Consider the following 12,796-nt stretch of genomic DNA (forward strand, 5'->3'; position numbering starts at 1 on the left):
GCTAATCCTCTGCTTGCAGTGCCAGTATTCCATCTATGTGCCCACTGGAAACTTGGCTGCTCCACTTCTGATCCAGCTTCCTGCTGATGGCCTGGGAGGGCAGTGAAGGATGGCCTGTGTGCTTGGGCCCCTGCTTGAGTGTGAGCAAACCAGTGGAAGTTTCCGGATACTGGCTGCAGACTGGGCTGTTGGGGCCCCTTGGGGAAATGAACCAGCAGATGGAAGATCCCTCTGTCTTTCTCTGTAACTCTGCTTTTGAAGACAAAAAGAGAGAAAGAGAGAACGTTGAATTGTAGAAAACTGTGTTAAGGATGTATGACAGTTTATATAACAGTTGCAGACATCCTTGTTTTGCCACAGTGATGAAATATGTGTATTTTCCTAGGAACCTGCAGAGATCCACTTTTATCCAGAATGCTAGTCTACTGTGTGATTCTTTTTTCCCTTAAATTATGACTCAACTGTTTCAAGTCTTACTTTTGTAATATTGATACTATTTGTTGTTTTTGGGAAGAGTTTCATGTCAGAGAAACTGGAGTAAAAGTTTACCTTTAGGATTTTGTAGTATGATAATGTTAGGACTGGTGTGGAAGTAAATTAAAACTTTTTCGTCTTATGGTTTTTAAGTGGGTAGAGTGTAGGTATAATACTGCAAAATATTTTTGCAAGTTAGCTTAAGTGGCTCATATTTTCAGTTCACTGCCCAAATATTTTATAATTCTTGTAAATAATACATCTCCAGAACTAATAATTAGTGTTTTGAAAATAAGTAAGAGAAAGTCTTGCTAGACTTTTGTCTGAAATCTTCTAATTGCAGTAATTTTCTTTTTGTTGTTTAGGTTGGGTGTTGAAAACAAAGACATACTTTAGTAGAAATTCCCCTGTACTATTGCTTGGAAAATGTTATCATTTTAAATATGAAGGTAAGTGCTTAATTTTTAAACTATTAAAAATTTGTTGGGATTTCATTGCGTAGCTTTTTATTATTTCCAGGTTTACCTACTTTTTCCATATTTCTGTTAAGATATTTTTATTTTGTGCAAGATCATATGACTTTAATTTCTTACAAAATTCTTGAGATTAAGGGTTGTATTATCTTTGACTGTATCATAGTTCTGGATTTATGAGTACTAAATAGATATTTAATTTGATTTGTAATATGTCTTATCAAAATAATAATTTTAATGTCTGATAATAATGCAAATATCACTTTGGTTAAAATAAAAATGATAATCCCTCTAATTCTTAGATTGTTTCAATATTAATCTTAATAATTTATGCCACTTATGAAGTGCTGGGCACCATGTTCAGTTCTTTGGGAAATCGCTTGGATTCTCACAAAAACCTCTAAGAGGTAGACTTATGTGTCTTATGAATATGAAAAGAGGAGCTTAAAGAAGTTAAATAATATGCTCACGGATGCCTACTAACTGAGCTGCAGTTAAACCAACACTGTCTCTCCAGTACTCGTGCTTTTTATGGTAGTTTTTACCTTGGTATTATGTGTGTTTTTTTAAAATTATCATTTTATGATACAGTTCCATAGGCTTTGGGATTTCCCCTATCCCCTCCATATACCTTTCCACCACTGAGTTCTCCCATATCATTTTTTTTTCTCCAGTAATGTTTTGGTTTTCTTTCTTTTTTTGAATTGTATTAATTTTATTTTTGATACTTTTTACATATTTGATTAGGATGCAAAGGGTCAAGGGCTAGAGGGAAGTGGGTGTGACCATTGCTTTGACATTTTCTTTTTTCATTCCTATGTCTTTGGGGGGTGTGGAGAGATAAGGGGAGAAACCACACCCAGCCTCCCAACCATCTCAGGGTCCCTGATGTGGGCATGCTCTGAGGATTCTGCTCAAGTGGTTTTGATAGTTCAACAGTTCTGTATTTCTGCCAATCTTGCCACTCCAATCACGATGAAATCTCTCCAGACTCCACTGGCTGACATAGTCCATCCTAGAGACTGCTTGCCCAGGTATTCACTGCCAACACTTGGCTGGCGTAGTTGATTGATTTGTTCTGTCCTCTGTCCTCTGTTATGGTATCAGGTGTCCCCTGTAGGCTCTAGTGTTTTACTATATCCTCCATGTGCTTCTATATTCTCCATGCACTCCACAGTCAGACCATGGAACCTGCAATTTTCTCCATGGTTGGAGTTCTGAGTTCAGTAGTTCACTTGGGGGGATTCCCAAAGAAATTCCATGTGAGGTGATCCCTGACCTGATTCTTATGTGTGCTTGCCAGTACAGGGTCTGGAACAGTCCATTGCCCAAATCGGCCTACATGCACATTGTTAGTTGCAATTGCTAGGTAAGTTGTCTCCCGCCCTGTCTTTTACACAAACTAATGGGCATTGCAGTCCAGCCTGATTCTGCCCACCACACTGTCGGCCCCCACACAAACCAGAGCGACCCACAGTAACTCCCACCAGTTCTGCCTCCTACCCTGGGTCCCATGCTTGTCAATAAGTACAGCAGACTGTTCCTGTCTGTCCCACATCCCATTCAGCTCTCATACATGTCAGTGGGCATTGAAACCTAGTTCAACCCAGCCAGTCCCACTGTCCAACTCATGCATTGCTGGCAGGTGCCACCCATGCCACACCACTGTTCAGACCTACCTGTACTCCACTTACCAACAGAGCAGCTCTGGGTGGAGCCATGGTCCTGGGCATGCCTAGAGCAGTCCGAGATCCGTCCACAGCATGGTTGCTGTGGATGAAGGAAATTCTTGCACCTCAAGCTTGGACAAGCCCAAGCCTCTCACCCCGACTAGCAGCGTTGCATGGGGAGCTAAGTTCCCCAGCAGGAAGCCTGGGCCAGTGCGGGTACCCCCAGCTACAACCTCGTGGCTGGGTGACCCAGACACCCATGCTGCGCTGCTGCTCAGACTTATCTGGACTCGCAGTTCCCCCATATCATTACAAAAGTATAGTTCCTCAAAGTCCATCATTGCAGGCATGGACAATGGCACAGAGTCCAGCATCCTGTTGTCATGACACATCCAACAGTTTCACTGGGAGTCCATCCTCCATCCGGAAGTACAGATGCACACTGCACCATAGCCTCACATCTAGACATGTCAGTCTCCTTTAAACAGTCACTATTCATCCCCCCAAGTGAAAAGCCACAAAGCAAAATCAACAACAGGAAGAAAAACAAATTTATAAGGCCATGAAGTTAAACAACACGCCACAGGGTATGATAGTCTCCATTACACTTACTACACATCCCCTTAAATGAAAAGCCGCAAAAACAAAATGAACAACAGGAAGAAAAAAAAGAAATTTGCAATGCCACTAAGTTAAATAACATGCTACTTAATGACTAATGTATTGCTGAAGAAATGAAAAAGAGTATCAAGAACCTTTTTGAAGAGAATGGTGGCTACTGTATGATCTATGAGTCATTGAAGAATCTAATCATAAGAAAGTATTTTGAACAGTGAAAATAAAAACAAAAACATCAGAATCTATGAGATGTAGTTTCCGCTGATCTTTGTTGGTGATATATGTCTCTTGTAGGCAACAATTTTTTTTTAATCCATCCTATTAATGTATGCATGATTGATGAGTTTAACCCATTTACATTCAGGGTTAATATAGATAGGTGGTAATTTGTTCCTGTCATTTAGTAATGGTTTGTTTATTGATCTAGTCTTCTGTTATTTTACTGGGATATTCTTCACATTTCCCTTTGTTTTTTTTTTTTAAAGACTTTATTCTTATTGGAAAGCCGGATATACACAGAGGAGGAGAGACAGAGAGGAAGATCTTCCATCCGATGTTTCACTCCCCAAGTGAGCTGCAACGGGCCGGTACGCGCCGATCCGATGCCGGGACCAGGAACCTCTTTCTGGGTCTCCCACGCGGGTGCAGGGTCCCAAAGCTTTGGGCCGTCCTCGACTGCTTTCCCAGGCCACAAGCAGGGAGCTGGATGGGAAGTAGAGCTGCCGGGATTAGAACCGGTGCCCATATGGGATCCCCGGGCTTTCAAGGCGAGGACTTTAGCCGCTAGGCCACGGCGCCGGGTCCTCCCTTTGGTTTTAGTGGATGTTATTCCTCTTCTCTGTCGAGAGCATCTTTAAGTATCATTTGTAGGGCAGGTCTGGAAGAGGTGTATTCTTTTGACTTTCCTTTACTGTGGAGGAATTTTATTTCATTTTCAAAGAAAAAGGAAAGCTTTGCTGGATATGTTATGTTGGGCTGACAATTTTTTTTGCTGCAAGAATCTGGAATATGTTGCTTCATTCTTTTCTGGCCTGCAGTTTCTGGTGTGAGGTCAGCTGTGACCTATTCCATTTCTCCATAATGTCAGTTGGTTTTTTCATGAGCACACTTAAGGATCTCTTCCTTATGTTCGATTGACGAGAGCTTGATTATTGTGTTTTTGTGAAGATTGCTTTTGATCAACTCTGTTGGGAGTTCTGTGCCCCTCCTGGATGTTGCTCCTCAATTCTTTCTCTGAATAGGGAAATTTTTCTTGATTATTTCATTAAATACATTTGTAAACCCATCTTCTCTTTCTGCACCTTCTGGGACTCCCTTTTTTTATTATTATATTTTTGGCAATCTTTACATAGTTAATTAGGGTAAAAAGGTTCAAGGGGTACAGGAAAGTGGGCAAGACTATTATTTCCACATTGTTTCCTTCATGTATCTGAGGTAAAGGGGGATTTTAAGGGAGAAGCCCCACCCAGTCTCCCACCCACCCCAGACCCCTGATGTGGGGCATGCTCCGAGGGTCTTGATCAAGTGGTTTTGATAGTTGAACAGTTATGAATTGCTGCCAGTCTTGCCACTCTAAGCACGATGAGGTCATTGAAGAATCCATTGATTGACATAGTCCATCTTAGAGTCTCCATTTGCCCAGTTTTTCACTGCCAACTTATAGCTGAGGTGGTTGATTAACTTAACTTATTCTGCCCTCTGTCTTCATGGTTAGGGTTCTGAGTCCGGCAGTTTGATTGGGGGGATCCCCAAAGAAACTTTGTCTGAGGTGTTCCCAGTCCAGATTCTTGTATGTACTGGCAAGCACAGGGCCCAGCACAGTCCATTGCCTCAATCAGCTGGTGGTTGCAATTGCTGGGTTGGTTCAGTTTACAGCCCTGTCTTCCACTGGAACCAATGGGTGTGACAGTCCAGTTCGATCCTGCCTAGTGCATACTCGGCCCTTGCATAAACCAGTGGGAGCTGCAGCCTAGTTGGAGTGACCCACAATAACCCCCACCTGGCCCGCTCCCTGCCCTGGTTTGCCAGTATGTGCAGCAGACTAGTCCAGTATGTCTCACATCCTCTTCAGCTTTCATACATGTCAGTGAGCATTGAGGCATGTAACCAGTTCCACTATCCAGCCCACAAGATGTTGTTGGGTGCCTCTCTGTCTAGCCACCCCAGCCCCTGTCCTAGTTTTCATGCCCTCCAGTGGGAGTGGTAACCCAAGAAGGAGGAGCCCACTATTTCCTTTCTAGACCTCTCCCAATCCCGGATTATGCACTCTCCAGGTGCTTCTGCAGTTTAACTTGACAGAATTAGTCCCCAGTGCCAGCTTCTGCCAGCTGATGCTGCGCCTAAGCCCAAACAACACTCACCCATCCTAATTTTTGTTTGCACCAGTAGGAACAATCAGCCCAGCCTGGCTTTTCCCTGATCTAGTCCACATGAGGCCCACGGGTTATTGTAGCCCTGCCTAATCTGGTGTGCACCCATCCCAGCTCACGCTCTCCAGTGGGAGTAGCTGTCCAGCAAGGGAACCACCCCTTATTCTTCCCCTGCCAGCTCTGCCCCCTCTCTCCTGGCTCTCACGTGTGCTGGTTGGGTGCTGCGGCCACATCTGGTACAGGTCACCTCACGTTGGCATTCCGTAATGTGCACTGACTTTTGTTGTGACCAAACCGGCCCAACCCACGTTCTATTCTGGTGCTCAGATTTGCCAATGGATGATGTGAACTAATTCAGCTTGGTCTGCCCCTGACCCATGCCAGATGTCTGCCAATGGGAAATTTTCCATGGCATGTTCTGGGCTGTTTCCTATCATGCTTCTTGCGCTTACCTGCAGGGACTGTGTCCTGCCAGAGGAGTTGCCCAGGCTCCTCAAGCAGAACCTCTCCCGATACCAGGTTTCGTGCATACCAGGGGGACTATGAGCCTGCCCTACTCAGTTCATCTCCTGTCCTAGCAGGAGCAGTGGCTTTTCCTGACTGGCATTCAACCTAATCTGGTTCTTACTGTTGGATGTTTCAGCTCAGCCATGGCTCGTCCATACCCACATAGCTCACACATAGCTCAGTAGGGGCTGAGACCTAGCCTAGTCCGTCCCAGAGCACACTGGTTCTCCAGAGCACCAGATAGTGTTGTAGTCTAGCCCAGCTTGGTGCGTCCAGTCCCAGTCCACACTTGTGCTAAGTGATACTACAACCGTATCCTGATCTGAAAGCAACCTCCATTCCAGCCCCATGCTCCTTGGTGGGAACCTCAACCCAGCTAGGGTGCTGGGACTCTGTTTTAACAGTGTCTTTCAATTCTTGAATACTTGTTTTAGCTTGACCAGCTCTGCTTCCAGGTTTTTGATTGTTTCCCCTTGGTGACAAGAAATATCTTCCAATTATGAGATTCTTTCTTCTGCTTCCACTGGATTTTTAACTTGCTCTATTGCATTCTTCATTTCCAGTAATTTGGCTTGATTTTATTTCAGTGCTGCTATTTTCTGTATGATATATGCCTTACATTCCTGCATGTGCTTCTCGTTGTTGATAAGAACCTTTATAACAAGTGTTTTGATTTCTGAATCCCCCATTTTCTTGATGTCTTCCTTAGTTAACTCTGAGGTTGGCAAAAAATTTTGCTCCTTTGCAGGGAAGTCTTCAGTAATACTCACTGTGCCTCTGTCTCCTCTTCTGTTTTTGGTCATTGTACTTCTGAGTAGCACATTCTTCTCTTTGGGGCAGGCTTCTAAGCTGTGTCAATTCAATTTTACTTTTTGCAGTTAGTACCTGGTTCTTTGTTTGCAGTCACTTGTGCCTCTCCCTCCAGCCAGTTTCATATCTTAGCTCTTATGTCAGACTTCTACCGCAATCTCTGGAGCCCCAAGTCATGGCTCATCACTTTCCACCTACTGTGATGCTGTGCTGAGGCTGCGCTGTTGTCTGTATAACCTTTCTCCCATTCTGGTTCAATCAGTTCCCAGGATTAGGGAGACACCTGGTGTCCTAAATAGCTAGGTTTTTGGTGGTGTTGATCTTGCAGAAACTTATTGGCTGTTAGGTCTGGCAGCCACACAGACCTATTTTGAGTTGTAAGTTGCCAGCATCTGGTATTATTTTTGACGTGGGACCAGTGCAGTGCACTTAGCTCAGTGAGTTCGCTCCCAGCTCAGTGCATGCTCAACTCACTCTTGTGCCTGCAATCTTAAAGCCTGTGCCACACTGTGCAAAATGGCACCTGATGTACCATTCATGGAGTTCTTGATCTGCTGGCTGTTAGGTAGGTCTGGGGGCTACCTGGACCTATTTTGAGTGGAACTTGTAAGATGTCAGGTCATTGCAATTCACTAAGGCAGAAATGAGTTTGTTCTCAGCTTAGTGCATGTGCAGTTCTGTCTCACTTTTCCTTTGTCTCCCTATATAAGATGACACTTGATTTGGCTCTACTGGGGGTCTCAGCTGTGAAATCCACTCTGTTCCTGCCCTGCCTGTTTGGTATCTACTGCTGTGTCTCTGCTCCTGCTCAAATCAAACAGATCAACAGGATGGGCAGTTCTTTGTCTGGGGTCACCTTCTGAGCTCCTGGTGAACTCTTCTTCCCACCTGGTTGCTGGTGGAGTTCTGGCTGCTGGTGCAGTTTAGATTGCCACTGGCTGAATGCTGCTGGGATGTCTGGTCACTGCAACGCTACAACTCTGTCTCTGCTGCTTTCTTGTATCCACCAGTCTCCAAGTACCCCTCTGCCATTGGTCTGTCCTCTCCTATTTCCTGGAATGTGTCCTCTCTACTTCACCCTGGCTAATGTTTCTCCATCTGTTAAAATGTGTACTTACCTATTTCCGCCATCTTAATTTTTCCTGTTATTTTTGAGTGAAAGAGTGAATATACATGAGAATATGCTATTAAGATTTTTACTCATTTTTAGCTTATGTGTTTTTGTCGTTTATCAGTGATTTTCTAGAGCCTTAAAAACAGTTGATAACAATAATGGTTAACATTGAGCATTTATAATGTGCCAAGTAACATTCTAAGTAGTTTACATGTACTAGCTCACTGGATTATCAAAGAGTGTTGAAGGATTAGTAGGATGTTGGTAGGTGAAGAAGTTGAATAAATGATGAAAGCAATAGTTTGGAGATATTAAAAGGCACATTAAGGAAACAGAGGAATGTTCAGTTAGTTGTGGTGGGGATTAATTTAGAAAAATGATCCAATTATGGAAGAGAATCTACAATGTTATGGTTATTAAGTGACTTTTAAAAACTGATGACATTATGAAGTATGGTTAAGAGTATGGGCTTTGAGTTTAGGTATATCTGAGGTTGAATTTTGACTTTTTCTTGTTTTATTAATAAATTCATTTTATTTTTGATGTTGTTTACATAGCTGAGAGGATGCATGCACATATGGACCACCAGTTAGGGAGGGGGAAGTAGATGAGACAACTCTATTTTTCATCTTATATCTGAGGAAAGTGGAGAGAGAAGTGCCAGTAGGTACTGTAACCTGGCTTGGTTTGGGCTGCTTCCAGCCTTGGTTCTTTTTTTTTTTTTTTTTAAAGATTTATTCATTTTATTACAAAGTCAGATATACAGAGAGGAGGAGAGACAGAGAGGAAGATCTTCTATCCGATGATTCACTCCCCAAGTGAGCCGCAACGGCCGGTGCGCGCCGATCCGAAGCCAGGAACCAGGAACCTCTTCCGGGTCTCCCACGCGGGTGCAGGGTCCCAGTGCATTGGGCCGTCCTTGACTGCTTTCCCAGGCCACAAGCAGGGAGCTGGATGGGAAGTGGAGCTGCTGGAATTAGAACCGGTGCCCATATGGGACCCCGGGGCGTTCAAGGCGAGGACTTTAGCTGCTAGGCCACGCCGCCGGGCCTGAGCCTTGGTTCTTGTACTCACTTTCAGGAACTGCATCCTGCCTGAGGAGTTCCCCAAGCTCCTGTTATCAGGTCGCCTCCCAGTGGCAGATCTCATACACACTGGTGGGTCCTTGGTCTAGTTTGATTTGGCCTGTCTCCTGTACAGGCAGGAACAGCAGCCTTGCCCAACTGGCCTACACCCATTCTGCCTCTTACTGTTGGGTGCTGCAAGCCAGCCTTGCCTGGTCAACCCCCACACCCAGCTCTCATGTGGTTCAGTGGGTACGGAGACTTAGCCCAGTTTAATCTACACCTAACCTGGCTCTTATGAGCACCAGTGGGTGCTGGAGCTGAGCCTGATCTGGCACATCCCACACCCAGTTCACACCTATGTTGAGGGATGCTGTAGGTATGTCCTGCCCATTTTGCCACCTCATTCCAGTTCTTGTACTCACTAGTGTGAAGTGCTGCCTAGCAGGGGCATCCCCTAAGCTCCCCACTAAGCTTACTCCCAGCCTCAGATTTTGCACATGCCAGTGGTTGCTCTGACCTAGCCTGGCATATCCTGTCTCCTAGCTAGGGCTTTGTCGTCAGATGCCACAGCGAGGCCTGGCCTGCCCTGCCTCAAGTCCCAACTCTGGTGGGTGCTGCAGCCTAGCCCTACCCAGCTTGCTCCCATCCCTGGCTTTCAAGCATACTGGTAAGTGTGATAGCTGAGCCTAGCTCAACATGTCCCATACCCCATCCTGGCTCCTGCACATGCCAGTGTGATATGGTTTGGCCTTGCCCTGCCAAGTCCAACTCCTATAGAGCCAACCCACACACCTATTGACAAATGAAACATCCCTGACTGGCCTGACCAACACCCAGCCCTGACTCATGTGCTCACCAGCAGGAGCTGCAGTCCACTGGGTAAGTTCCCCAAGTTCTCCCGTCAGGGCCACACCCAGACTCAGATCTTACATGTGCCATCAGGTGCTAGGTCCTTACCTGGCATTGTCTGCCCACCGGTATTGGCTTTCATGTGTCAGTGGATTTTTTGTTTGTTTGTTTTAGGTTTGTTTGTTTAACTTTCTAATAAAAATAATTAAAAAAAATAAAAGAAAGTCAGATATCAGAGAGCAGGAGAGACAAGGAAGATCTTCCTTCTGATGATTCACGCCCCAGGTGGCTGCAATGGCCAGAGCTATGTTGATCCGAAGCCAGGAACCCAGAGCCTCCTCTTGGTCTCTGACGTGTGTGCAGGGTCCCAAGGCTTTGGACCCTCCTTAACTGCTTTCCCAGGCCACAAACATGGAGCTGGATGAGAAGTGGGGCAGCCAGGATTAGAAACGGCACCCGTATGGGATCCCGGTGTTTGTAAGGCAAGGGTTTTAGCCACTAGGCTACTGTGCTGTGCCCAGGATATTGACTCTTTTAAATTTAAATTTTATTTTTAATATTTTTTACGTAATTGGGAGGAATGCATGCTCTTTTGGGCCTCTGTAAGATGGGGAGTGTCAAGGTATAGAAGAAAGATGGTGGAACAGATGTTTCAATTATTTTTCCTCCTTTTGGGGGAGGGGACTGCTTCTTGCTTTCAAACTAAGTCATTACTTGATCATGCCTTAGAGACTCTGATGTCTGGAAGTGTTCTGAGGGTGCTACTTGAGTCGTTTTGTTAATTCTGAAAAGTTGTCGGTTTCATGCTCCAGGGTTGAGAACATTTTTCCAAGGTCTGTTGGTTGACCAAGTCCACCTTAGTGCATCTCTGGATGCACCAGGAACATGCTACAAAGCATGGCCAGGAGAGTGTCCAACGTTTTCTGCTTTTCATCCTCTATCGAGGCACCTGACATCCTTTGGTGTCCTAGATGATTTGTCTGTCATGTCTGTCACCTGAGAATGGCCAGTCCTGATACATTCACAGTGGGGTCAGAGTTCCCATGGGGTTTGGCCCACACATCCCCGACACCTTCTACCCCTGGGTATAGTTCTCGAATGCCAGTCAATGTCATGATCCTGTCTAGTATGACCCCTCTGCTGATCCCTCATCCTGTTAGGCAATGGGGACATCCTGCTAGACAAGTCCAGATTTTGGCTCTTGAATGAACTGATGTTTGGTAATCTGCACTATGAAGTGATTACAGGTTCTTCAGAGGAAGATCTACTGCCATTGAGAATCTTTAGGACTCATTCAGTTCACAGAGCACTGTGGGTTCAGGATGGAGTTACCCTAGCAGCATATCAAAGAACCAAAATTCCAGAACTCCCTGGCTGGGTGGCCAGTAGGTGGAGCCTGGCTCCAAATGGCGCACTGGCTGCCTGGGAGGCGCTCACCACAGGTACGTGGTAACAGGCCCGTGTGTTCCAGGCAGTTACATACAGCTTTGGCAGGGGGAGGTGGGGAATGTTGACTTTTATCAAATACTTTTTGTTTTAAAGATTTATTTTGTTTTTTTTGGATAGCCAGATATACAGAGAGGAGGTTAGGCAGGAAGCTCTTGTGACCACAATGACTGGAGCTGTGCTGATCTGAAGCCAGGAGCCAGGAGTCTCTTCTGGGTCTCCTACACAGGTACAGGGTCCCTAGGGTTTGAGCTGCCCTCTACTGTTTTCCCAGGTTACAAGCGGGGGCTAGATGGGAAATGGGCAGCCAGGATTATAACTGGCACCCATATGGGATTCCCATTGCGTGCAAGGCGAGGACTTTAGCTGCTAGGCTTTCGTGCCAGGCCCTATCAAATACTTTCTGTGCATCTGTTTGATGATACAGGTTTTTTTTAAAAAGTTGCTATTATTTTTTAAAGATTTATTTATTTATTTTTTATTGGAAAGGCAGATATGCAGAGAGGAGAAGAGACAAAGAGGAAGATCTTTGATTCGCTGTTTCACGCCCTAAGTGGCCAGAGCAGCTGGAGCTGAGCCAATCTGGAGCCAGGAGCCTCTTCTGGGTCTCCCACGTGGGGTGCAGGTTTCCAAGGTGTTGGGCCATCCTTGACTGCTTTCCCAGGCTACAAGCAGGGAGCTGGGTGGGAAGCAGGGCTGCTGGGACATGAACCAATGCCTATATAGGATCCCGGTGCTTGCAAGGTGAGGATTTTAGCTGCTAGGCTACAGTACCGGGCCCAGAAGTTGTTTTTATTTTAAAGGCAGCATGATCATGAGAGGGCGGGAGAGATCTTTCATCAACTGCTTCACAGCTCAAATGTCCATAATAGCAGGGGTTGGGTCAGCGCCAAGAGCTCGATATTCTATCCAAACCTCCCATATTGGTAATGGGAACTCAAGTATTTTTGTCATCACCTGCTGCCTCCCAGATGGCATTACCAGGAAGCTGGATTAGAAAGGCTGTTTTCTAGGTAGGTATTGAACTCTGGGTTGAATGATTTTTTGTTCTATAGGTTAAAGATGTTCCTTCATTTTGTTACTTTGTTTTGTTTCCACTGAAAGATCTGATAGCACTTTTCCTTCTTTGTGTATAGTGTGTTTTCACAAAACTGCTTTTAAGCTTTGCTCTTTATCACTGATTTTGAATAGTTTGATTCTGGTGTTCTTTTGGAGTGTTTGTCTTCATTTAAAGAAATGTTTTATTAAGCTTTTTTTTTTTTTTTTAAGATTTTTTCATTTTATTACAGCCAGATATACAGAGAGGAGGAGAGACAGAGAGGAAGATCTTCCGTCCGATGATTCACTCCCCAAGTGAGCCGCAACGGCCGGTGCGCGCCGACCCGAAGCCGGGAACCTG

The 12,796-nt window shown here is 45.1% G+C and overlaps 1 protein-coding gene across 6 annotated transcripts in view; it reads left to right on the forward strand.

Moving 5' to 3' along the window:
* Positions 1–12,796, forward strand: part of ATG4C (autophagy related 4C cysteine peptidase) — an 81,980-nt gene that overhangs the window by 28,044 nt on the left and 41,140 nt on the right. For all 6 annotated transcript variants that reach the window (XM_058657442.1, XM_058657449.1, XM_058657438.1 and 3 more), the window contains one exon: positions 840–923. In XM_058657442.1, the coding sequence (XP_058513425.1) occupies positions 840–923 (84 nt within the window). The remainder of the gene's footprint in view (positions 1–839; positions 924–12,796) is intronic.

The sequence above is a fragment of the Ochotona princeps genome, chromosome 2 (assembly GCF_030435755.1).
Source record: "Ochotona princeps isolate mOchPri1 chromosome 2, mOchPri1.hap1, whole genome shotgun sequence".
Taxonomy (NCBI): domain Eukaryota; kingdom Metazoa; phylum Chordata; class Mammalia; order Lagomorpha; family Ochotonidae; genus Ochotona; species Ochotona princeps.